Below are 26647 nucleotides of genomic sequence, written 5' to 3' on the forward strand. Positions count from 1 at the left end.
CACACAACATATCAGTCATTCTCATTCAGCAGTACACACACATCGAATGTTTCAAAAATCATCAGCAGCACAATTGTATATTAAGAAAAACTCCACACACCAGTGGTTTGCCCACATCACTTGGCAATGTCCCTTTAATATTAATACACAGAGAAGTAAAATTTTTTCATAAATTTGTTCAAGTATGTGGAACATGTAAAATGCATAAGAATCAATATGGACTTCATTAATGTTATATTTATTTATTTTCCAGCTTCATACAAACTGGATGTAGAAGCATAAACATAGTACATTTCTACCATTTTCAACAAAAATATAACCAATATGTACAATTATTGTATTAAAAATACAAAAGGGATACAGACTCCACCAATGTCTTTCTAAAAGACATACAGGTACAAGTAGTATCAAAAGTATGAGGAAATCACCAGTTAATTGTACATTCTGCACTTGACATCACAGAGCGAACTGAGATTAGCAGTCCTATGGTCTACAATTACTTAATGCTTATATAACATTTGTGCAACTTGTGATAGAGCTAGGATTTTGTACTTCTATATGCACGAGGTCCATAGCCTTGAGAATAAAACTGGCAAATAATGCATATTACATGTAAAATTACAAATGCATAATTGACAATGTGATACATAAGCAAATAGACAAAAGCTATGATTACAGAGAGAATTAAATAAAGCACTGACATTTGTTTGATACAGTGAAAAAACACTGCAATTTGATCTTTAAAAGTTGAAGCTATTTACGTTTATCTACTGATCAATATGATCAGCTGAGTTCAATGGAAAAAAAAAAAAATCCAAGACCAGCAGTTCCTCACATTTGAGTACTACTCGGATTGGCAGCCTTCACTTCTCCGGAGTCTGTGCAAAAACAACACAAAAATAGAGGGGAGGGTCATTTCAGTCATTATAGGGTTAATAGCAGCTGTGAGCAGGTGGTTGCTACACATTGGCCTTCTCTACACATGCAGTGTTCCATGAAGCCATTAACAGTTGTGACTATTTCTGCATTGCAAAGGCTGGCAAATCTAAACGTGTTATTTTTCATTACTTAAAGGCTCGTTTATCCCCTAATGCCAAAGTCAATAGATGGAGGTTGTTAGATCAGTGTTAACAGCTGACACGAGCTGTGACATCCCAACTTGCCTTCACTGCAATGTTATCCAGTTAATTTTTCTTTTAATAGAACTACTATAGAGTAAAAAAAAAATAATATATATATATATATATAACTTAAACGTGGGGTTGCCATCTGTCTCATTAGAATGAGAGGGACACTTGCAGTATGCCATCCTGTATTCCACAAGGCACAGGTATGAGAGACAGTGTCCTCTCCTGTCACCGGCCAGTTGCAAGCACGTTTCTGCATTCACACTAGACCTGGCTGGGGATGCCATTAATTCTAATGTTTACAAATTTTTGAAGATTCCGGGGTGGGGCACGTTAAGAGTGAAGCGAGACTGTCAAGGAAAGGCTGCATCCCGCAACTTCTGCCTTCCCATCTGCCCTGCTCCGCCATGTGATAGCAATATTCCTTCCAGGAGCTCAGGCTGGCAACCCTACTTACAGGCATGAAATAATACTGTAATTACTAAGCAGATGCAATATTTGATCTCCGAAACGCAAACAATACAAAATTGTAACAAAGGCATTGTAAACAAGCAAATAAGCACTGCCTCCTTGAAGGATTTCAATGCATTTTTCTCTTTGTACGTTAAAGGCCCAATGTAATTTGACAACTAGCTTATCTCATTATCCCAATGAGACTAAGTGCTAGGATTGTGATTAAAATCTAAAAGGAAGATTAAAAAAAAACCCTTCCAGGCATTGGGAAGTGCAGCCAGAGTTAATCATCCCGATGCGATGATCTTGGAATTTGGAATGATACTGTGTGATGTGGCAGACAGCGACAGTGGTAGCTTGGAGATTGCTGCACTGTGCATTTCAAGCAACACAGTTTGAAAAGTGCCAGGGCGATTTCTTCACAGTATTTCACATGCAAGGGGAGAGGGGACAGATGGGGGAGGGGCAGAGGAAGAAGCCCCATGCTGCTTTAAGGCAGGGAAGGAGGCAAATAGGTCCACCATCCTTTAACTATAGTTCCAAGGCTCCTATTCTAGGGACGTCTTCTTGTGCTCTCCTTTAAGGTGGCTCACTCTGGATCCAGAAAAGCCCCAAGTCTTAGACAGCAGAGACTTGTTCATCTTCTGCAAACACAACAGGACAGGGGAAAATAGAATTTAGTTCATATCGAACAAGACTGCTACTAAATGAAACAATCTGTACTACGCTCATGTGATGTCCATTCATTGTATTAGGTATATATTTTAAACCTATCTTAATATCTGTACATTTCGGGTCTCATGAGAAGTATTCTTTTGTAATTTTGCTCTTGAAGAAAATAGGGTGATTGCTATAACTGAGCTAAGTGCAGTTCCTCAGCCCGAGGAACACAACAGCTACTCCTAGATATCCAATAGCTTCATTAAGCCACCTTAGATTTTCCCCTTAATATAGCTGTGATTTATTTAAATTAAGATTGCATAAAACTTGAGTGCAGTTTTAGTCATCATTGGTAGAAATAAAATTATCTGTTATGGTAATTCTCAAAGTTTGAGGCAATTTGATTAAGGTAGGCTTCATTTTTTTCCATCACGTTCAACTGCGGAGTTCATCCTGCACATAAAACCTTAGTAACTAAACAGTTAGGGAGGGAAGTAGAACATTAGCCTATCTATCATTAAGCAAAACAAAGCATTCAAACATGTAATTTGGGCATTGCCTTGTCTAAATTTTGAACAACTAGCCCTAAAGATGCAATCCAGCTATGCTTTCACTCCACAGAAGAACACAAAGACTATGTCTACATAGTCTTTTTATCGTTATAGCTGAGCTAAAGCATAAAGATACAGATACACTGGGGCAAGCAAGGTAGCAAAAGGGTAGTGGGCTTGTTATGTGAAGCAGTTGGCGTGGATGACCAAGCGTCCACAATGTAAGAGTTTCAGGTAGAATGCAAGTGACCATCTAAATAAACCTGAACAATGATGCTCTATGGGGTGGATGGGCAGGTATTCTATAGCCCAGGATACTTTTTTGACCATTAAACACATGGTTAGTGCCAAACATTAGGTATGCTGGAGACTTTGAGGGCAGCCATGGTCATACCTAGTAAACACAGGCACCTCCGGAGAAACTGCCTAAGCCAACTGCTTGTTTGTCCAAGATTTTGGTGGACCTACATTCTAAATTTTAAATTATATTTAGGATGAACTGAATTCCTCCCCTTCCAAAAAGTTAACAAATAGCAAGTTATGAAAGATGGAAGAGAGCACAAATTATGGCAAGGATTTCTATGGCAGAACACATTTGTGTAATTTGCTTTGCGTCTGTGCAAGCATTGACTGTTTTTGCATGCAGCACACTCAAAATCTAACAATTAGAAATTTACCATCTTCCTCTGTGGAAAACCCTTGAGACGGATAGTGAGCGAGACGGGGATCTGACTCATTTGGTTTATGCCACTGAGGTTTGTTCGCAGGCCTGCCAGTTGAATGGCCATGCGACTGCTGCTGTGGAGTTGATGTCCCATGAGTCTCACATGTCCGTGCCACCATTCTAGACCTTTGAAGTGCTATGTTGTAATCTGGAGGCTTTCTGGTTGGATGAGAACCACCTTCTGCAAACTCAGCAATTGGTATTCCTACATAACCAGGAGGAGTTGGAGGTGGTTCCCGGTATCGACCCTCTTTTCGTGCTGCAGAAAAAACAACAGGTTATTATAAGAGACAGTAAGAGGAAAACTGCTCAAAGGAAAATAAACAGTGAAAGTTAAATACATATCAACCAACTCAATAGCCCAGGAGGAGAAAATCTAAAGGACAAAAGTTAACTACTATATGGTAGACAACAAGGTCCTGTAAAATAAACCATGCAAGAAAGCATAGAATACACAACATACACAGGATATAGCTATTCTTTCAGTAGTGACGCATAAGTCTAATAAAATTCACCAAATTACATGTACTTAAAGAATTCAGTTGGGGCTTTGATACTGAACACCTTCTATGGGTCTAGCCCTTTAACATATGACCACTTCACTTACAGTATAAAGGCAAATACAGCAAGAAAAACCACTGACACAGACCATTTACTCTCCACAGCTTGTCATACACCATATATTCTTGAACAAGTGGTGATGACAACATCACTCTGCATTACGCAGCATGGAATTGACTAAAAGGGCAGCACAAGCTTAAAATGAACTCGCAGTTCTTGGATGCGAGCTTTTACAGACTAAAAAGAAAGTGTTGGTAATACAGCAAAACCAAAAGAGTTTCCAATAGAATCTAAGTATTTTTTTTGGACCAACTAATTCTAACTGAGCAATGCAGCATGAAAACATCTCTGAGAAATTTTATTCAAAGATTTCTGAAAAGTAAGTTTGATGCAAAAGAAATTCTGTAGAAAAATTCTACTGAACTACTGCAAGAGATCAACTTCTATTCAGTGCAAAAGAACCATGTAAAAATAGTGGCTTCTGTTGAAGTGATGTGCCGAGTTACATTTGCAGGATAATCAGCTAATAGTACCAAAGTGCATGAAGTGTGTGTCACATGCATGAAGTCATGCATGAAGTGCATGAACTTTCAGATTCTCTTTCACATTCTCTAAAGTCTCCAAAAATGTAGTGGAAAGCACTGCCTTGGAGGCAAGTTTGGACATGCTCTTTCCACATTTTGGTGGAAACCAAGGGCTTCAAATAGTACAACTAGAGAGCAGCACGAATCAGAACCTGGAGTCCTGAACTGAACAGCTCCCTCCTCTTCATAGTTCAGGGATTCAGATCTGCACCCCAGTTTGAGGCAACGGGCCACTGCTAAGCAATATACTTAGACAGAAAATGGAAGAGCAGTTTATCACAGTGGTCTCAGCATGACCTCAATCTGGCAGACTTTTTTAGCTGTATCAGTGCAAAACGGCTTTTAGATATTTCTTTCTTATTAACCTGAAGAAAGGCAAAGTGATGTGGAATGAAAGAAGCAAAAATGCAGAGGTCTTGGATGGCCCAAGGACTGGGATGAGTAACAGGAACAGTAAGAGAAAAATGTTAAGTACTGCCAAAGACACCTTCCTATTAATTTCTATATTATCTGTCTTTTGTTGAATGATTATAAACGTATTTCAGCTCCAATTTCTTAGGAATCACTTCAGTTTCAGCAGTCCAAAGAAACATCTCAGTTGGTAGTTAAGCATAAAGTGACCCCATTTTCAGAAGTAAGAAATATTCTGAATTATCAGACAAGTCGTATAGATGTATAAAGTAAAAGGCTTCTAAAAAAATCAGGCCACATTTATTAAGATATCTAAATATAGAATGTGGAGCCTTACTGTGAAGAGAAATTCACGTTTCTGAACAGACATCTAAATACATCAACCTCTCAAAACACTGTCCAGTAGTGGAGCTATTTTTTTGATGTATGGCAGGCTCTCTTGAAACACAAAGAAGCCGCCAGAACTGAGAATCAACAATAAGTGATATTTTCCCTAGCAATAAATGCACCATTAAAGAGGAAAATTTGAGAGACTGCAAAATGTTTGATTTTGCTTTAAAAATGGAAAAATCAAACCAGACAAAAAAAATATGCAGTTTTAGAACAACATGAAGAACCACGAGCAAATTAATTAAAATACTTGTCGGTAAACAAAACTTAACTTACCAATGAGCCCCTTTGTACTACTTGATGATACTGCTATATGAGTGGACACGGGAGCTGGCTTTGACTCCTCTGCTGGTACGGATGTTATGCTACTGGTTTCAGCTTCAGTTGAAACATCCTTCCCACCCCTCCGCTTTATGGTACCTGTATCACCTTCCGAGTCCTCTCCCCAGTATCCTGTTGAGGATGCCCAGCTTGCTCTGGACTGTGCTTGATCAAGGCCCTCCCTGCCTTGACTTTGCCTGCCATACTTTGTGCCATGATCGGGGAACATCAGCTGGTCCATATGACTGCCCGAGGCCCACAGTCCTGCCCCATCGCCTGAACTATCGAAATGAGCATGTCCAAAAGGCAGAGTCTCCCAGCTTCTCTGGTGCTGTATTGTTTGTATGTTGTCATGAGAACCACTTGAACAAGAAGTCCAGCTACCACGGCCACTGTCAGCTGCATCAAGCGAAGCTCTGTCCCCCTGATCCTGTGATAGCTCTTCTGTACTAGGAGAGGAAAGCACAGTTGCTCCAGCATACAGGCCTCTGGTTTCTGACAGTGGTGCATATGAGCTAGATGCACATTGACAAGGGAAAAAAACACAAAAATCCAGTGTTGGAATTGGGGATCATTTACAGGACACGTGAAGAATTCAACAATCAAGAGAAAAGGAAACATATTGGAGAGTTGGACTAGATGACCTTTAAAAGGCCCCTTCCAACCCAAATGACTCTACAATTCAGTGGTTTGATTTTGAGAATAGAGCACTTTCCTTTCAAGCTCATTCTCAACAAAACAAAACAACAAGTAGCACTGGATAGATTTCCTGATGAAACTTAACACTTCAGTGGAGCCATTTCAAAAGGTAAAATCTTAACTTTGCAGCAGCCCTTTAAGACAGGCAAACTGCATTGACATATATAAAGGGGAACAGACTGATAGATAGGGTTCCTACTGCTTTTCCAGCCATGCAAAGCAAAGGATCAAAATTTGGAAACTGAGTTTTAGCAGGAGGCAGCTGATATTCAGTTAGGTTTCAGCTTTTCAGATTTTTTTTGTCTGCTTATGAAACTCTGAAAGCTAACTTTTCAACATTTCTTGCAAATGGAAATGGATTTTAACCTCAATTTTTAGAACACATGCCACTTTGTAAAGCAAGTATACTCTCCATAGCCTTTCAGCGATTAAGTAAGCCTGACACTATCCCTTACATAGCAGCAGACAGAACTGATAAAGTGCCACTTTTGTTTATCAGCTACCCAGGCTCCTGAGATTTGTCCTTCCAGGGCAGCTTGCTGTGCAGACTGGAACCCTGCTCTTCCAAATATTTAAGACATCTGATTAAAGAGTTTGCATAGCCTGGGATTCCCAAAGCTGAAGTACACCAGTTCTGGAACAGACCTGCCATCCACAGACCCTCCAGGATTAAAAAACCTGAAACCATTCAGAGGACTGAAGCATCCAAATAATAGCTTAGAGAAGTAAGTGGAGACTAAATAGGAGCCAGAGCCCTAATTATTTTCAGACCAGGGCTCACTGCTAGAGGTTTAGAGAACTCCTCACAGCACTATCTTCCCCACCATTACAGAAGTTAATTACCTAGAAAATTACCTAGAAAACCAGCAGCCTAATGTGAATCTTAGCTTCCAATTATTGTTGACGAGAAGAAGGCAAATATTTTTGAGTTAGATAAATATGTACTTTTCTATGAAACAGACTGGAAAATTACTAGCTATTTCTGTTCTCAGCTTGATCACTGAATAATTGCATTAATAATTTCTCATCTAAATCAGTTAATCCCACCCTAGAAAACAGGCTAGGATACTAGTCTGCCATAAAGAGGATAAACTACAGCACTACTAACTGCTCAGATGATGAAGTCTACAGAAGCAGTCTTACTGCTGTAGACCTCATCACACACTCTTGTCAGAAAATGGAGCATCACCACAAAACACAACATTGAAATAGTAGTTTTTAGGAGCAGAGGAGAAAAAAAATATTTGAGGGAGATACAGGGAAAGTTACATGAACAAATATACATATACATGCCACATACACACTATTTGAAAGCATAATATAAGTAAGCACAAATAAAATTCCTACCCTAAGCTGTATTGATCTGGTTCAATCATGATTCTTCTATCAATCCTTCCCACACCAAGATTTGTCTCCACGATGCTGACAGAATGCCTCTGTCTCCTCTCATCATGCAGGGAGACTGGCATAGAGTCAAAAGAGGAATTGCTGACAATACTAGATCTGGAAGAAATTTCGCTGTGACCAGAATCTGAAAAGTTATCCACCGTGCCACTAGGAGCCAAAGTATAGCCTGTAAAGGGAATGTCACATTAATCAGACTCTCTGAGAAGATTTGTCAGTTATTGCCAAGCAGCTGGCAATACTGCTACCACAGTACCTCAAAACTACCATTACATTTACACAGAAGCAGCACTGCAAAAGACAAAGATACATAGCAGAACTGTGTAACACCGTGTATTCTGTCTCTTAATAAGAGGTTTAAGACTGGGAACATGCACTACTCATTTAGAAACCAAGTGCTCGCTTTCCTTTCTCTCTGCCATCCGCCCTCAAATTATTTTTGAGTGCATCATGGTACTTGCATCCCTTCATTATGAAATCTCACTTCTCAAAAAATTGCTTGTACATAAACATCATCACCAAGATTGAAATGAAAGAGATGCCTTAGACAAGATTCATGCTTAAAGTAATCCAAGAGACCCCCTCCCACAGTTTCTGTGTTCTGCAAAGCTACACTTCAGCAATGAACAGCGGATACAACATGAAGCACAGATGTCTGCACTGACTCCTTATCACCCCTCTTGCCTGAGACAGGGACTGAAGCGTTTTTCAGTGAAGTTTAAAAAAAACATATTCAAGATTTTCAGGCTCCCTTTGTGGTACTTGGCTAACTAATTACATTCCAAAAAGACGATATTCTATAGCATATATTAACAGAATTATACTGTTATTTGGTGGTAGCATTGACACTGCCAGACTCAGATAAAAATCTGCAAACCATGAAATGTCACAGTGGCAAATTCAGCTTTTGTTTTAGTTTAAACAAAGTTGGGCTGAATGTTCTTGCCAGCTAAGTTAAAGGTCATTAAACAACATAAACATACAAGTAACTGCAGTTTTCATTTTTTGCTTTCAGTCTACATGTGTCAAGATTACGATCTATCCTAATTCACTTGCTGAAAACACAGAATTAATGCTGCCAGATTTGCCTGAAAGAACATACCATTTTTGCCTGAAAGAGCATACCATTTGCTTCATGACACCATCAAGCCAAGGATTTTTTAAAATTTATAATCACATTTACAGTTTGCTTTTTGCAAAAAATTAAGTACTTTTCCCCACTATGAGCCAATACAGAATCTCAATTTCTTTTTAAATAAATGCACGGGTCTGATCCAACTTATATAAATTCACTCTTTGTAAACACAGTATTTGGGAGAAATAATCCTGATATCTTAGAATACCATCTCAAGTCCTTGTAAGTCTTCTCTACATAAAACCCTCCTCCATCTGACCTTAGTAAAGATCATTTCAATAGAGATTTCGCATAAGCATTTTTACTTTCTTGCCATATTAATCTCTCCTCTTTTCAGATAACTGGAGGTATTTTTTCCCCTTTTGTTTCCATAAGCCGCACCTATCCTGGAGGTCCTTGGTGAATTGTTATTCTTGTTACTTTTCTCACTTCCAAGAAGACAGAAGGAACTGGTGAGATCCTTTAGTCAGGAGCCATAAGGCCTCAACTGATCGGCACTGCCACCTACTACACTAAGAAAAGGGCTCAGCTATTCATTTGATAAGAAAGTAGATAAAAGTGATAGTCACATAAGCTTTAAATCCTTCTCTAAACTGTACAGGGGTGGTAAAGTTATTGCTACAGTGAAATCTCCAACACACTCATCTCTTTAGCATTCTGAATTTCTGTTATGGGCACTCAACCTCAATACATATGTTTTATATAATTTTACATTATGTAACTGTTAAACTGGATGTTTATGAGATTCTGAAAAGAGAAAAACTGCTAACTTATAAGAAATACAACTAGGCTATCATACTTCCAAAGAGCCTTTTTTTGATTCAACTATGGTAAAACGTCTCCATTACGTTTTGTAAATTTATACCCAGAAAATGTACAATGATAAAAACAAATGGGATTTTTTTTAAAAAAAATCCCTTTAAGGTACTAAATTCACTTTTAAAAATAACTCTACAAAGTCATTTAAAAAGAACTTAGTCAAGGAACCTCCAAGGTGTAACATCAGTCCTCAACTATCCATATAAATTATTTGAATATTTCATCAGGCTGCTATAGTAAAATGTTGTTAGTGATTTGAATCCCAAATATCTTAAGCCTACCTGTCATACATAGGTCACATGCCATACAGATGCATGATCCAGCAAACAATACCTTTAATAGGGGAATGTGCTTAATGTGGTACAAAGATTTTAATTTCAATCTGCACATCCTTCCAACTGGCAGGAAACACTGATGATGGGAATATTTTTGTCAGAAGCAGCTGCAATGACAGTGACCTAATGCATCAAATCCTGTATCAAATCAGGTTATCTTTCCCGGCCTTTGCTAACCAGGTGACTTTCAGATACCCCTGAAATCAGGTTCCTGGCTGTCCTTCCAGGTATCCCCACTGTGCACTACACTTCCTGCCCTCTTGCTGACCGTCTGTGACAAAAACAGGAGCGGCAGTAATTTCTCCTGAGTGTCTAAATTCTCTCTCAGAAGTTTCCAAAGCTTCAGGAAACAGAACAAGAAATATTACACGTCTAATACCTTTCCTTGGAGAGCTCTGTGGTGAAGTAGGGGGAGAAGACAGCTGTGAAGATGCACTTGATATTGTGTCTTCAGACTGCTTCTTGTGACGGTCCAAACTTCCTTCTTCAGATAATGAAAGAATTTTCTTTAAAGCTTGCGGAGAGTTAATGCCTTTAAATAAGAATAACGTAGGCAGATGTGAATTTTTGACACCAGCTTAAACGAAGCAAAAAGTTTAAACCTACTCCTGTTTAAAACATAGCACTTAATTTCTGCATATTAGTGAAGCTGGTCTTTCATTTTGGCCACCTAAAATAAATACTTTGTCACAGAAAACTCAATGCAGATTTAGTATTGCAGAACACTGCCTATACAATAAATAAATCAAGGATATGCATAGCAATGGTTACTGAGAAACCTGAACTAAAATTATGTTGAACACAAACACATGCAAATCTCACTGGTTAGTGAAGGTTTATATAATAAGAATTTAAACTGTTCTTCTGTTTCTTTTCTATTCAGAGTAGCCTAGGAGGTCAAAGAAAGCTGGAAAGAAGATGCATAAGATCAGGCTTACAAAACAAGGCCATTCTGCAGCTGCTTTTCTCCCTTTCATTTCTGAGAACTCTCTCTGCACCAGCTTATTTTGGGAAACTGAAGAGTAACAACATCCTGAAGATGATGTATGATGTAAAGATCTAGGGCATCAAGAATTGCTTTTCTTAGGTAGCATTTATCCATCTTTCTTTTCCCCTCCCCCAAAAATCCACCCTGGGATAGTCTTAAAAGCAAAGATGGAGCTTCTCTGACAGTTTTGTATGTGGTACAGCCTATTTTCAAGCATTCTACAGAATTTATCTTTGATCTGTGAGATCACAATGCTGCTCTCAATAATTCACAGCTGCTTCATCAATACAAGCTAACCAGTTTTCAGAAACTTTCCCACCATGACCAAAATTCAGTCTGTGGCACTTCAAAGTCCTTTAAGATTAAAATTTAAAGGTAAAATCAACAAGAACTGAAGGAAGATGGAATTGTTTCTCGCTCATTTTGCTGCTTCTATGTTTCTCTAGCAGCCTAAGCAGTGCATAACTAATGAAAAGTGAAATCAGAATTATACATGCTACACAAACTGCCGTAATCTGCACATAGTACTACTAGAAATAAAGGTCTGCATCTTATTTAATTAAAACTGTCTCTCTGACATGAGCAAATAAACTTCAGAGTACTAAACCAAGTGCTTCACTGTTCCACTTACCAAATGGTGGGAGATCTTTGACTGGCACTTTCTTGCGAGAGGGATAAAGAGACACTGCAGGGACCTGCAGTGCTTGGTTTACTTTATGTTGCTGCTGCTGCACTTTCTGCTGGATGCCTGCCCGGGGAGCCACCGGTGAAGTTTCGGATTTTCCAGCTCGCTTGTCTCCTGTATTCTTTGGCACTTTACAAGAAACAGCAGAAAGCACGGAATGACTACTAGCGAAGAATATTGTGGAAGTTTTAATCTGAGTGTGCAAAGCCCTCCAATAATAATTATGAGGTGCTCCAATACTTGAACAGTGAATACAATAGGATACATTTAGACAGAAAAGATGAAGAAAACTTTTGGCTCCTCCATAGACTTTATACAGACAAATCCATAGAATCCTTGTGCACTTCAGCACTACATCATCTGAAAATCCTCATCTCCTATATAAAAGCTTTCTGTATATATTGTTAATCTACAAGATGATTTCCTCAAGATTCATAGATGTTCAGTACTTGCAAATTATCAGAAACCTCATTTTCCACCCCATTGTCTAGTTGCTGTTTGCATTTACTTCCTTGGAGAAGAAAAACTGAGGTATTATATATTTAATAGCTTCCTTAAAATTCATAACAAATGCTAATGCTCACGTGTGTTGGTGGCTGGCTCACACTGCAGAGATAGTGTCTGGAGGCTCTCTTCATCCATTTCCAGGTCCAAGTTTGAGAGATACTGCTTTACTTTCCGTGCCATCTGAGCATCTTCATACAATTTTTTAGCATTAAGGAAGGAACTGCGACGGACCCGCTTTTTATGACCACCCGTTTGTGCGACATCCAGCACAGCTGCATTTGTACTGCCCTGGCTGAGAGACCTGAAGTGAAGGGAGGAAAGGAAAGGAGGAGGAAAGAGAGGAAAGGTATGACTTAGTCCAACACAGTATCAGTTAATAAATATGAAACATGCAAAAGATCACATGAATGTCAGTCTATGGTCAAAGCTTTCATGCCTCATTCCAGTAAGTCAAACAGCTATAACAGATAGAAGGACAAGGGTAAGGAAATATTTTTACTTAGTTACAAGCACTATTTCAATTACACACATATTTTAACCTATTCTGCTCCGACTAAGCAATATCACTTCACACATCTAAAAAAGCATTCAAGCTAGCTCTCTCACGTAAGCCAGCTACTGAGAAGATTGGAGCATTAGGAAAAGCTCATGCAGTAAGGCAATGCTGACAGAAGACTACAGTTGAGGCTCAAATTCAAATACAGATAAGAAAATCTGAAAGCTCTCTAAATACTTTAAACATCAGAGCACATACAAAATGCACTGTTCAGTTTTACAGAACAGGACTTCCTTGTAACTTGCTAGGTTGAAGACAGCTTTTTGTTAAATAAAATGGTCAGCTAGTTCATGATGAAATAAATGTCATGCACATTTCAATGTATGTCTATATGAAAGATAAGCATTGTTCCTGAATTGTTAAGAGTAAAAATGATGGCTGAATTGTAATATAAAAAGAAGTTAGTTTAGCAGATACTGTAAGTTTTAACACTTGTATTTGATTATGGTAGTTGCTTACTAGGCACAAGAAAGCTAACAGCAAATTCCAGCTGTTGCAACCATGCCATTTCAGAATTCCTCATTTACTGAAAGTCACTTCCTTTGGCAATTTGAATTGGAGGTGGAGAAGAAAACCTCACTCCTATCTACAACCACTTATCTTTGTGTTTAACCTCAAAAGCAAAAGCACTCTTGCCTTAAAATGTATTGCCAGTAAAAAAGGGTTAACAAAAGGAAAAAATGTCAAAGTGCCAGAAAATTAAAGACAGCAAGTAGGAAACAATGCAAATGGTAAGGAAAGAATGAATGTCTGTGTGTATTGTCTCCAACCACTTACCCCAAACTCCTCCATTTCTTCTTCCTGCAAGTGAGAGCCAGGAAGAATAAAGCATGGGTTTAAGAAGAGACAGAGAAAGATCACAAGCTCAGAAAGAAAAAGACCAGACCTCAGGACAAGCAGTTCTGGAAGCCCACAAACATTAAAACGAGCCTTGACTTAGGCATACAGTCAGATATTACAAACTCTTCTAGCTCAAATTAAGAAAAAGAGTATGCAATAAGCTGGTCAAACATGAAGCCAAACAGCATTCACTCCACGTTTTCTAAAACCACCAGCTGACGTTGCTTCATTCCCACTTCTAAATAAAAATGATAAGGCTGGCACACATCAATGTTTCAAACAGACTAATATGTATGTGTTCAAGGCAGTATCTCCCCCTCCCTCCCATTGGCAGAATCTCTTTTTTATGAAGTAACTGGCATCTAAAGAGTGACATAAAACATTTTAATATATACTCATTAACAGAAAATATAATAAATTTCTCCAGTTTTAGAACACCACATAATTTTAGTAAATTGTTAACAACAAACAAGAAACTCATACTGCTCCAAGACAACAAGAGGCACTTGACAAGCACCTCTTGCCAACATCTAGCCTTCTCTCAGCTGGGAAAACCTCTGCCTAATACAACACACTTACCTAGTTCTAAACATTAAAGCAGGATCCATGTTCACAGATGCCATGCGACCAACATGACGTATCTCTTTCGCAATCATTCTCAGCTTCTCAAAATTAACCAAGCCTTCCACTTTTGAATCATTTCCTACAATTGACAATTACCAACATCAGTTATTAGGCAGCAAAGTTAGTCTTCCTTAGCTGATAAAAGATTAGGTACTTCTGCTTTTACCTTCATGAAGGAATGTAAGGTCTTTTTTGATAACAGGAAACAGGGGGATAATGGGGGGCTGTAGGTTTTGGCTGTTAAGGACATTACGATATTTTGCCATATTCCTAGATGGATCAAACAAGTCCTGTAGATCTTGAAACAGTTTTTCATACTTGCTTGGAAGCTTTTCCCAAGTAGTTCGGAGCCTTGCAACTGGTGCCAAATTCAGGCCACTTGAAACAAACAAAAACATACAAAAGAGTTCAAGAACAATAAAAAGAAACAAAAACTCCCAGAAAAGAACATGTTAAATTTTGGTGGAAATACCACATAGCCAGAATAGCATAGTGCAACAATGTCAATACAGTAACAAAAAGTGAAAACTTCCTTTTGTCAGTGTAATTTTAACAGAACAATTAAGATCATTTTTATAAAAGCTATAAAAACTGGAGATATCTGCATGATACAAGCATGAACAGAATGAATGTGACGAGCTTTTGCCAGAGACAGTGATAACATTGTCATTTTAAATGCAACTTGCTCAAGCTTTTTCATATGAGACAATATTTAGGTATTTATTTAGTTAGGTTCTTTCTGCTTAACTTTGGACACTCTAAAGGAAATGTGAATGTTCTAAAAAATGCGTATAAGCACACACATTAGGGTCTTCTCCCATACTTCTCATTTCAAATATAAGAAAGGTTTTCTGTCTAAGATTTTCAGTACTTTTTTATTCTCACTAAAAGATATCTATTTACAGCTTCTTGTATGGCATCATAGTCTGCTATTGACTATTATCAAGAGCTCCATCCAAGAAACCACTGAAAATCAAAGGCAACATATCATGGCTCAATGTATTCAAGATACTGGGAACCACATATAAACTTATGAGCTCCCTTTGGGAAATTAACCCTTTCATCTATGACTAGAGTACCATTTTTCATCATGTAACTGCTGTTTCTTTCGGTTTTTATTTTTAAGTGCAGTAGTTTCTCTAGCGACATGTTCACCAATGACTCTTGCCTCATTACCTGAGCAATAAGTACACAATAGTAGCATTCCAAATAAAATTTCAGCAAACGTTTCAGTGTCAAGTTCAGATTATTGGAAATACCCTCTTTATTGGATTGCCAAGTGTTAATGTTATCAGTATTAATTAATTTACCCTGTTAAATAAATTTTTTGGACTTACATAAGTGAGACTTAGCTTTTTCTTTAGAATTAAAATTATTAAACAGTAATACCTAATGATGGCAAACATCGAGTTGAAGTTCTTGCATTCTCTGCAGTGTAGAGCTATCTTAATGAAATGCTTAATGATCTTCATCCTTTTCAGCTGGTTGGTTTCTCTTAGAATCTCAGATGCTACCCAGAATGTTTCTTGATTTATCACCTCCTCAAACATTTTTAGATTAGTGCAACCTGTTTTTGATTTGAGTTTAAACAAGTCATCTATGTATTCCGTGGGTTCGATATTACGGAATAGCTCAAAGTTTCTCATGGAGAGCTGGGTAGCCACCTCAACAGTACTGAGCTGTAGTAGGGAAATTTGACTTTCCCTTAGTAACTCTTGAGCATCTTCATCTGAACAAAGAGTTTCTGTTTCCATGTTGTTCTTCAGGTAATACCTGTAAAAATTCAAAGAGACACGATACAACATACTCAAATACTGGTAAAAGTTACAACAATGACCCCATTGAAATCATAGAATAAAAGGAATTTTAACTAGAAGTTGCATAAGGAGCAATTTACTGTAAAAAAGCAACATTAATAATTAAATAATGCTCCTTTTAATGGGATTTTGACTTAATAAATTGGCACAGTCATCTTTAGCTCGCAGTCTCTAATCTCACCTGCCACTCAGCTGTATCCTGTCAGCAAGCTTGGATAACTGATCAGGAAGCCTCCTTTGCTTGATTACACCCTCAGGCGTGACCGAGACTTCACACAGTGAATACGCATCAGGGGTCGTGGTGAGAGCAAATTCCCTGATAGCCTGGATGACCACTTCCTTGGCCGTTGTGTCCTTACTGATCATGATGTAGCGACTTTGCTGATCCGCCTTGAAAACCCGCAGAACTTGATCTGGTAAGTCTGGAAAAAAATTACATGCAAGGTACGCAATTTAGTAAAGCAGAAAAAACTTAATGGTATAGCAACGAGCAACAATATCAGTTACATTGAGTCTAATGACTAAACCTACCAGTTTTACTTCAGTATCGTTGTTTCACCTCCTTATAAAACAGCTGTGCTTTTGCTTTTCTTTTTTTTTTTTTTTTTTTAAAAAATGACAGACCAGTTCTATTAACAACCAGGAAAATAAGTTATTTAGGCTATCAATGGGGCAAGCCACAAAAATATGTTAACATTTCCAAGGTCTGGACAGTCTAACAAATGAGCAGCCTGATTTTCACAGGTGTTGAATACTGGTAAATTCCATTTTAGTCTGAGAAAAATCAAGGGCACTCAACACCACTACCCTATACACTGACATGTAAGAAGTTTATGCAAATTAGGTGGTAGGAGTGTCAATCTTCCTAAGGATGTTTTCAAGAAAATAGACTCATTTTCCTACATCTGACACTCAACCATATTGGCACACACAAAAGGAAGACATACACATATAAGTAGCTAGGAAGATGCATGTATACTGGCCAGCACACATGTATACGCAAACTGCAGCAGTATTAATGCATCCAAGTACTTAATTATCAAAAATACTATCCTTTATACATTTAAATCATAATAATAAATATGTAAGTAACAGACTGAAAACTTGTTCTTTTTTGTGCCAATGTTTTAGTAATTAAGAACTAGAACAGCCAGAGACAGAAAAACACTTCACAAATATTCAAGTTCTAAATATGTTACTGTTTTAAGTGAGTGATGACAGAAAACTTACAGTGAAAAGATAGTCTTTTTTTAGGATATCTGGAAAATTACCAGCCTAACTCTGAATATTAGATTTGGTATTTCCATAAGCTTACTAATGAATTGAAATCTAGACCATTAATCAGCTGAAGTCTGATTGTTCTTATTATAATTTTTTAATTTCTTAAGTTGTACACTGGATTTTTTTAATATAAGGTAGTTTTAACTGACAAGATAAAGTACTTTCAATTAATTTAATTTCTTCACTCTGCTACACATAACTCCAGTTTTGTGGCACAACTTCTAGTCATTATTCTTTAATGAATATGTTTAAAAATATGTATTTTTTCTAATATCATAAAGGTCATACCAAAAAAAGATAGATAGTAATAGAAAGCCTTCTGCATCTACAGCCAAAACTGATAACTATAAAAAAAAAACCCAAACCAAAAAACAATAAAAACTCAAAGAAAAGCAACAACACAAACAAACAAACACACACCACCACCACCACAACAACAACAAAAAAGAAAACAAAACAACAACTGCCAGGTGAAAACATTCACTTGGATACAATCACAGTATTTTTTGACAAGACCTGAATGTCTGAATGTGCATAATACGTATTCAAGTTACTACAGAAAGATCTATTCAGCAACAGAAATCTTGTGAAAAAGAACAAAAATTAATGTGTTTCTACTGCTGCTGCATGTCTCCAAAATAACCATTTGGAAAGCTTTAAGATAAATCTCTCTGATATGAGTTGGTTTACATGCCACAAAGGCTGTTTAGGCTTAAATATATTAGTTTACAAGTTTCATGCAACTAAGCTCAGAAATTTTAAGCTCACAGTAGTATTTTTGCAACTTGAGAAGCAGTAATACTGAAACACATTAGAACTGAGCGATTACATCATCAGTTACACATAAAGTGCATCAGTATAGGCCAATTTTTAGCCATTTCTAAGTACCTGAAGCAAAGGTACCTTACAACTAGTAAGCCAATTTTGCCAACCCTACATTGACCCATATTCCTTCAGTAATTAGTTGAAGAGGGATATGGTGCAGTGCCCAAAATAATTTCTACATTTTTGACATCTTAAGGAAGGCAGATGCCAAAGACAAGGCTGCTCAAAGCCATAATTAAAAACCAGAATGCTCTCTGGATCTTGTTTCTCTTGCTGTTACAGAAATATCTGCCACTCAAAGAAATGCTATGAAGATGGGAAGCTACTACAAACAATACCAAGGCAGGAACTCAACACTCCCAAGCATCAAGTGTTTTGTGCGAGAAGAAAATAATCTGCTCTGTTGGATCACCGAAGTCAATATGAAGAAATGCAGAGAACAGCAAATACAAAAGTATCACCTTTGCACTGTATTTTACAAAGCATTTTTTCAGGCTGTGTTACCTACTGGAGCTGGTAGTAGCAAAATCACTACAGAGAACAGAGAAAAGTCTGCCAGTAGTTGAAATTATTACAGCTATAGCAATAGTAGTGAGTAATTCAGGGCAATAATTTTTAAATAAAAAAGCACTTGAAGAGAACTGTAACGACTTCTCCTTCACCTCTTTTCAAAAAAGGAAGCTGGAGTGGTAGGCTGAAGAAAGCAATGCCATATGATAGGAATCTTGTCCTTTAGAATTCTTGTGTCATGGGAAAAAAGTACCAATGACTGGCAGCTCATCATTACTGTGTAATTTTGACTTCCATTCGAATAGCAAAGGCAGCACAAGAGAAGAGAAATCAAAGTGCTATTGAGTATTTGAACATTTAAAAATAAACCTTAACAAGTATATTTGAAATAGTCTGTACAAATCAGAATAGAAACTAAAATGAGTCCTTGATGATTTCAGGCTTTAAAAAAGTATGTTCTCATTTTCTCCTCAAAGACTACCCTTCTAAAACAGTAAGATGTTTTATTCTCTCTCCTGAGGGATATTCCCCAAAGGCTCAAGGGATGGCTGTTTTACACTTTTCTCTTTCTTCTCCAGTGCATTCAATTTCTTGCAAACTGCCTCCATCTCCATCTTTAATTTAGTCCAAGGTGACAAAAGAAATTAAAATTGCAGGCTTTAATTTTTTCCAAGTCTTAAAGTATATAGAGGCATAATTCAACTCTTGCCTACAATGCAACTATCCCTAAAGCCCCTAAGGTATGTGGTTTTAATTTCAGTTCCCCTTTCCCCTTCTATCTTCACAGGGAAAAATTATATGTGCAAATTAGTTTAAAAATATTCAGTATGTGGACATTTAATCAAATTTAAAGAAAAAAAAAGTTTTGTTTTTTTTTTTTTTTTAAATGACAAAGTACTAATTACTTAACATATTTTCTATAAAGACAATGGAAAAGCTGCTATAACACTGAAGTAATGGCATTACATCATTATTTGTTTCTTCAAAACAAAAGGCAAAGAGCAGGACATTTTTCATTTATTAAACTTCTCTGAAGTCCACCTATGACTGAAGGATCTTCAGACGTGTAACAGCTTTCCTTATCAATTAATGGAGTTTGTTTGAGCTGTTCGAGGCAGTGATGCCCCAGCTCTGGAAGTCAGCCAGGCGCTGTGCTCTGCATTAAGGTCACTTTAGTTACCTAGAACCATCCTGTCTAGATAAATTGCAAGTTGGAACCCATTTATAGATAAAATGCTGATGAAAAGTTAGGCTTTTACTGATAAAGAATATTTCCAAAGTGTTGGACACTAGTCATTAGATAAAATACAAAAAAAATACCAATCTTCCTACTCTGTCAGGAGCAATCTTAGACAGTGGGACAAAAGTCACACACCACCTTCTTGTAGTCTTCTCTAGCCCCCAAAAACCTGAAAAGCAGCAATGCCCAGTATCACTGTTTCAAGTACGAAGATAGCACCAACTCGGACAGTATGGAGGCTAATGTTTAAGCTCTGCCCTTTTAGGTAGTTTGAGATCCCTCAGGCTTAGGAAAGCATAGAATTTATGGTTCTACTCTTGAGAAATACTCTAAATATAAGACTAAAATAACGAAGTGTCTGCACAGCTACCATCACCATATCCTCCTCCAGCAGCTCTTTTTTAATAGCAAAGATTTGGATACTTAACTCAGAGGTTTCCTGCTAAGAACCTTCCAGCAGCCAGATAAGAGCCCAAATCCCAGCCCTGCCAGGAGCTCTGGCTAAACCCTTCTCATAAGATAAGGCTCTCAAATTTCTCACTTTCTCCCCCTTTTTCTCCCTCACTCACCCCCATGCTTTGTTCCTTTCTGCTAAATGTGCTCAGTTTTAAATTATTTCAGAATCACTTTATATACTAAGAATTCAGCATACAGCTGTAGGGCAGGGTATCTAACAGGGATCTTTGAAACTCTGTCCCTTTCACAGATGCAGTACAAGATTATAAGAAGTCTGTTCAGAAAAAGACTGAAACACACGTCCTGTGTCCCAATCCAATGCCCTTTTGCTTTTCTGTAAGCTAATGATCTGCTGTGCTATTTGAAAATACTGCAGTCTTACAAAGACTGATCTATTAGGGCAAACTGTAAAATACCAAGCAAAATACATTTTCATTGGCCAAGAGCATTCAGTCAATAACAGGCACTATGTATACAACATACTCGAAAAACATATATCTAATACATTTGGGTAAAAGTATATTGGAACAATAAATCCTAGTGCATTAATATGTGGTTTATTTGTGGGTGACAGCATACAGTTAATAAAAACCTCACATGGATCTTCAGACATTGGAAGGCCAGGGGAAAAAAATACATATATATAGATGTATATATATCAGTGAAAGGAAACAACAAGGTCAAGAAGAGCAACAAAAAAGAATCCTTACCTGGAGTAGTATTGAAGTCTAAGATGCGGTGATGAGACTGCAGTAGATCAGGATTACTGGATGACAGGGTCCCACTGACAGGTAAAGCAGGAGGAATGTGCTTGCTTTGCCTCAGTCCCACAATGCTGTCATCCTGAGACTGGCCAATTCCAATGTCACTGCATCCAGAAAGAAATAAAATCAGGACTTGCAGACATTCAGAACTTAGTCTATACTAGAGGGATGCAAGGACATCTATATTACTACATTTTCACACAATTTTTAGTACAGTAATCACTATTTATAAGTTAAAATTCTCCAGACAACAGCACTTGATGTCTAGCTTTGTCAAGAGCACCCAAATGTCCATTCAAAGTGATTAGATCTGCCTGCTCACGCTGCCAGAAGATCCTCATGTTCACCATGAAGCTCTGAGCAGCTGCCAGGCTCATTATTTTCTGACAATTTCTCACAGCCGCCAAGATCTTTATTCAGAAGGTTGTACACACCTCATCATTTTTGCACCACCCCATCACCTGAACTTTGAGTAACACTGCTGTCCCCACAGTGCTGTTTTATAAGACGCGAATTTCACTTCATTCCAGATAGGATTTGCAACTGTACTTTGGGAGTTATTGTAGCCATACAGCTTGCTAAAATCTTTCAACAGACAGATAAGAGAGGATTGTCAAGATCTTGCATTTTCCTACCCTGTATCGCACATTCTCTGAGTTTCTTTTCACTGAATACGACTGAGGTGATGCTAACTCAGAAGGCTAAGGTAAGCATCCACGCATGCTATCAGTATCCCCTTCAAAGTGCCTGATGGCTGTAAATAAAGTAATCGGTGATAGAGGTGAAGAGGCTTGTCTATTAAATCGTGAAAGGCAGAGCCCCAAAGGAGGTCAGTAGTGCTAGATGGATGAGAGACACAGCTATCATCATATTACAGTAGGCACTAATTTGTTTATTGCTTTTGTGTTCATAATCAACAAGTGAAGCAGAACAACTGCTACAGGACATAGAGTTGGAGCTAGCCATTGAACATTTCCCTAAATACATAGATGCAAATCCTTAATATAATCTCTGAGGATGTAAAATGTTGAATAGTGGGCATTATGGAGAATTAAAACCATTAAAAATTAAGCTACAATAGACAAAGCCTATTTAAAAGCCAAGCACATCTAAACCTGTATCTACACATGTAAATAAAGCATAAAGCAGAACTCAGATTTCCCTGCAAACTGCTGCAACTCTAAAAAGTCAAGCTACTAAATTAAATGATACAACACAAATGACCATCTGTACCCTAATTTGGGGCACTTAAGCTTTTGTCTAGTGTTCTATCCATCCTCAGAAAACTTAAACAGAAGTAATGAAGGGCCTGATAATTATCCCTGTTGAGATGTTAAAGGACAGGCCATCCTTTTGTGTTTACCAATGAATCAGTTTACCCAGTACACTCTTGTACCACTTCTTTAAGGGCTATCAATTCAACAGCTCTCTGGGAAACTAGGATAGTATCTCTGGGCATTTAAGACACAATTTTAATTACAAGGACACAGCAACTGCTTTTTAGAAGGCAACACAAGCCAAAAAAGTTTGAAGGGGTATCTCTGTATGATATGTTTAGGTTTTCTCATTGTTCTGTTTTTCAAAAACAGGATAACTCTGTATTACCAAAATATTTTATGAAGTATAAACTCCAAGCTGTGAGAGTGACAGAAACACTAAAGTCCACTGAAACAAAAGTTCTTGGATTCTCTCTTAATCAGAAGTTAAGCTGCATCTGAACGTCTGTAATTTTTTACTTCCACACAAAGCACAAAATACTGTAACAAGCAGTGATGATCAACTCAGCACAGAGCACTTTTATGCTAAACCATAATCAAGTAAGTCTTTCACTACAACTAAAAGTACTCACAGCTATTGACATCTTGTTTTTCAAGTAGGAACCACTCCACACACACACACACACACAAACAACAAGTAAACAAAAAACCCCAAATTCCTGTACCCCAAAAAATGCTTTCTGGTGATTCTAAACAACTATATATTTCATAAATGTGCCAGTATTTTATCTAAATTCAAATCAAAACCAATATGACCCTCCCCTTTATCTTAATAGTTTCCCTTACATTATGAATTCCTTTTGCAGTTTGTCAGTGTTATGTAATCTTATACCTATCATGTGCGTCATGAACGAAGCAGCTTCAGTAAAGTGGATCAACTGACAAATGTTAGGTTTTAAAAAAAAAATTATGTTTCTAAAATGCTTCTCAAATCTAAGTATTCACACACTAAATTGAAAAGTATTTACCTTACACTGTTCACTCTATTTTAAAATCAGAATCTGAATTCTAACATACGCAAACAAGAAATGAACCCCAGAAATTTCAGACACAACTAGCGACACCAGAAAGCTGCAGGGCTGATGAAGATTAACTACCCCTGCTGTTAGCTAAAATATTTTATTAAGCTGGAGAAAGGAGATTGTGGTTTAAAAGAAAAGCATCTCTATTGCTTTCTGTATGCATTTGCCATGCAAGGAGGCAGCATTAACTAAGAAATAACTTTCCTGCTGAGTGACAAACAGGGTAGAAGCAATAATGGAATGACAGAGGTGTCTGAATGCATCTTCCTTCAAAATACAGTATACTGTGCATCCCACTGCAAGGCTGCACCATAGAGAGAGTGGGTTGTTGTTTTTGTCTGGGATGCTGCACTATGGACCAGGCACAACTTCGCTAGAGATGGAGGTAGGGGTTGTGTTTAATCCTTATTTGGAACAACTGAGCCTATGGATCACAAAAACACTCCGCATTAGAAGAGTAAAGAAAGCAAAGAGCTCCACTGGAGGCTGTAGTCACAAGTACACTTCAAGAGATGCCTCACAGATGGTGGAGAGAAGGAGATTTCCCAGTAGATACAGAGGAGACGGTGCTGTTCCCTCAGTTTGGGAAGTTACTTGACATTACTGGACTAAAAAGCAAGACTGAAAGAAGGCATTATCTCCTGCTCAAACTGATTCTTCTTTGATGCTGATTTAATGTCTCACAAGGCAGACAAACTCCCACGATGAGTGACCTCATTCAAGTTTAAAGATTGTTTTTATCTGGATACATTCTGGAGGCACTAGAGACCTCTGCAGTATTCACGTTCCAAAAAGGGGGAGTTTCAACGCATGAGCTAGCTGACTCCTGAAGTCTTTAAATACCTACTTTGATTAATGAGTAAACCAGCTCTCTCATCCCTCTAGATTTTTGGTCTTTAAAAATACGTGAGAATAGGTAAAGTCCACTAATATATGCAATACCATTAATTATTAGGAAGAAAGAGACAGAATTTTCTATGCAATAGGGGGAAGAAAAAAGCACAAACAGGAAAGTCTACAGCTACACTTCTCTACACAGAAACTGTGCAGACACAAACAACTGAATATCAACAGGCTTTGCAGACAATTTGCTGTATGTAAAACATGAAGCAGAGCTAGCAAAAGAAAGAAAAATAATAAGTCAAGCGTACTGTTTTTCTGAGTCTTACCTAAAGAGGTCCCTGCACAGAAAAAGTGCAAAATGAAAGGAATAAAAGAAAACCAATAGGAAAATTTTATGCAAAAGCCATGAACAATGCAAAAAATCATTCCTAATGGTATGCACGGCTCATCAGAGGAACAAGCCTACAAGATCGGTGAAATAAAATAAAATGGTCTAAACAAAGAACATAAAAAGAGGATTTACAGATTCTCCTCTACTGAAATGCATCTGCATTAATTTAAGAAATATCCACTATTTGGAAATACTAATTTACAGTCATTTGACATTTACATTACTAACATTCTATTTATAATGTTTCAGAAGAGTATTCATTTAGTAGGGAACACCTAACATTAAACAAACTTTTTAAAAAATTAATACCAGGAAAACATCCTAGATTTTCAGCATAAGTATGCCCTTCATTCATTTACATAGAACAGATTTCTTCCTCAATGGGATACAGAAAAGAAAAATGCAAGAGAAAACGCTGATTACACATCAACTACCCTCTACACTTCATTTTTCTCATGGATGCCATCTGTCTTGGCAAAGAACCAGATTTCCACAAAATCTCCTAAAACTCATTCTTCTATTGTTTCCAAAAATCCTTATCAGAACTTGATTTCTGAAATGTATTCATAGAATAAAAGATAGCAGATGCCATGTTTAGCTTTCTTTAATAAAATACTCAGTTCTGTCAAAGAACCCAAGTTAAAATTTTAACCTCAGTCTCCTTTACAAAAGTACATAGAAATTCTTATAGATCACTGGAACGTAGATAAATTGAAATAATTTCTCCTATCAAACATTTGCAAGCAAACCTGCTAGCAGAGTTAATTGGAAATTAGTTGCCTGTTAGCAGTCCTCTTAAAAGAAAACAGTAAATGACATGAAAACGTTTTGTGCCATCACTTTATCTATAAGAACTAAAATACATCCACATTCGTGTCAGGAGCTGCATTGTTAGTCTGTGATCATTCAAATATTCAAACTAGTATTTTCTAGTATATTTTTTCAGATATAAGCATGTTTTGCATTAATAAATAAAAAAGTATCATGACAAATTATAAGAATCATGAGAAACTATTAAAATCTATCACAAAGCAAATACTAAAGAGAAAATTAAAAACTCACTTGTATGGTTTCTGAGGCAGAATACTGATTCGAGTCTTGTCAAGTATCTTCTTTAACTTATTTCTTCCCCCAACTGTGTTGGCTTTACTTTTCTTATTCACTTTTTCTAATCCTATTACCTGCTCCACATCAACAGCAAGGTCTGGGATAGAATAACGACTCGCCTTTTTAATATCACCGATTTTAGGCAGGTGGGGAGCACCATTTCTTTTTTCCTCTGACAACCGAGTTAAGAGTTCTTTAAAAACTGCAGAAGACAGCAAAAGAGGAGAAACAAAAAGAACAAATGTGTAAAAGCAAGCTCTGTACACCAGATCAGTTTAATATTAATCATTACCAAAAAACGATTAGGATATATTCTGACAATTCAAGAATTAAATGACTGTAGATACTTTTAAAAAATTTAAACATTTTAAAGGACATTAATTTTCTGTAGTGTGAATCAGAAAAATCAGTAAATTGGCCCAGCTCAGTACAAAAATACAATAGGTGACCACATGGTTGCATGGATGGTGTCAAAAATGAGATAGGAAAACTAACTGAAAAAGAACGTTTTAAACTGATAGCCAGAAATAAAAGCTCTCAGAAGGACAAGAAATTATTAGCAACAAGATATTAAAAAAAAAATAAAACAACAACCCGACAGAAATCAGATGGGAAACTGCAAAACGTGCAAAAAGAAATAAAGCAAATAGGAAAGTGTGAGACTACTGAGACACCTTGAATGTTTCACTGGGCTGTTGTGTCCATCTGCCAGATAAATAAAAAAAACCTCTACAACTCCC

The 26647-nt window shown here is 37.3% G+C and overlaps 1 protein-coding gene across 12 annotated transcripts in view; it reads right to left on the reverse strand.

Moving 5' to 3' along the window:
* Positions 1-217: 217 nt before the first annotated feature.
* RAPGEF2 (Rap guanine nucleotide exchange factor 2) overlaps positions 218-26647 on the reverse strand; it is a 185675-nt gene continuing 159245 nt past the window's right edge. For 8 of the 12 annotated variants that reach the window (XM_065061441.1, XM_065061440.1, XM_065061435.1 and 5 more), the window contains 14 exons: positions 25863-26109; positions 21214-21371; positions 16373-16613; positions 15764-16147; positions 14541-14752; positions 14330-14453; positions 13688-13711; positions 12432-12655; positions 11794-11976; positions 10554-10706; positions 7829-8054; positions 5738-6297; positions 3469-3774; positions 218-878 (listed from right to left, as the gene is read on the reverse strand). In XM_065061441.1, the coding sequence (XP_064917513.1) occupies positions 832-878; positions 3469-3774; positions 5738-6297; positions 7829-8054; positions 10554-10706; positions 11794-11976; positions 12432-12655; positions 13688-13711; positions 14330-14453; positions 14541-14752; positions 15764-16147; positions 16373-16613; positions 21214-21371; positions 25863-26109 (3089 nt within the window). In that variant the 3' untranslated portion in view covers positions 218-831. Of the gene's footprint in view, positions 879-1563; positions 2225-3468; positions 3775-5737; positions 6298-7828; positions 8055-10553; positions 10707-11793; positions 11977-12431; positions 12656-13687; positions 13712-14329; positions 14454-14540; positions 14753-15763; positions 16148-16372; positions 16614-21213; positions 21372-25862; positions 26110-26647 lie in introns of those variants that run through there. The other 4 variants (XM_065061438.1, XM_065061436.1, XM_021295072.2 and 1 more) reach the window with 2 other exon arrangements.

This window comes from Columba livia, chromosome 4, assembly GCF_036013475.1.
Source record: "Columba livia isolate bColLiv1 breed racing homer chromosome 4, bColLiv1.pat.W.v2, whole genome shotgun sequence".
Classification (NCBI taxonomy): domain Eukaryota; kingdom Metazoa; phylum Chordata; class Aves; order Columbiformes; family Columbidae; genus Columba; species Columba livia.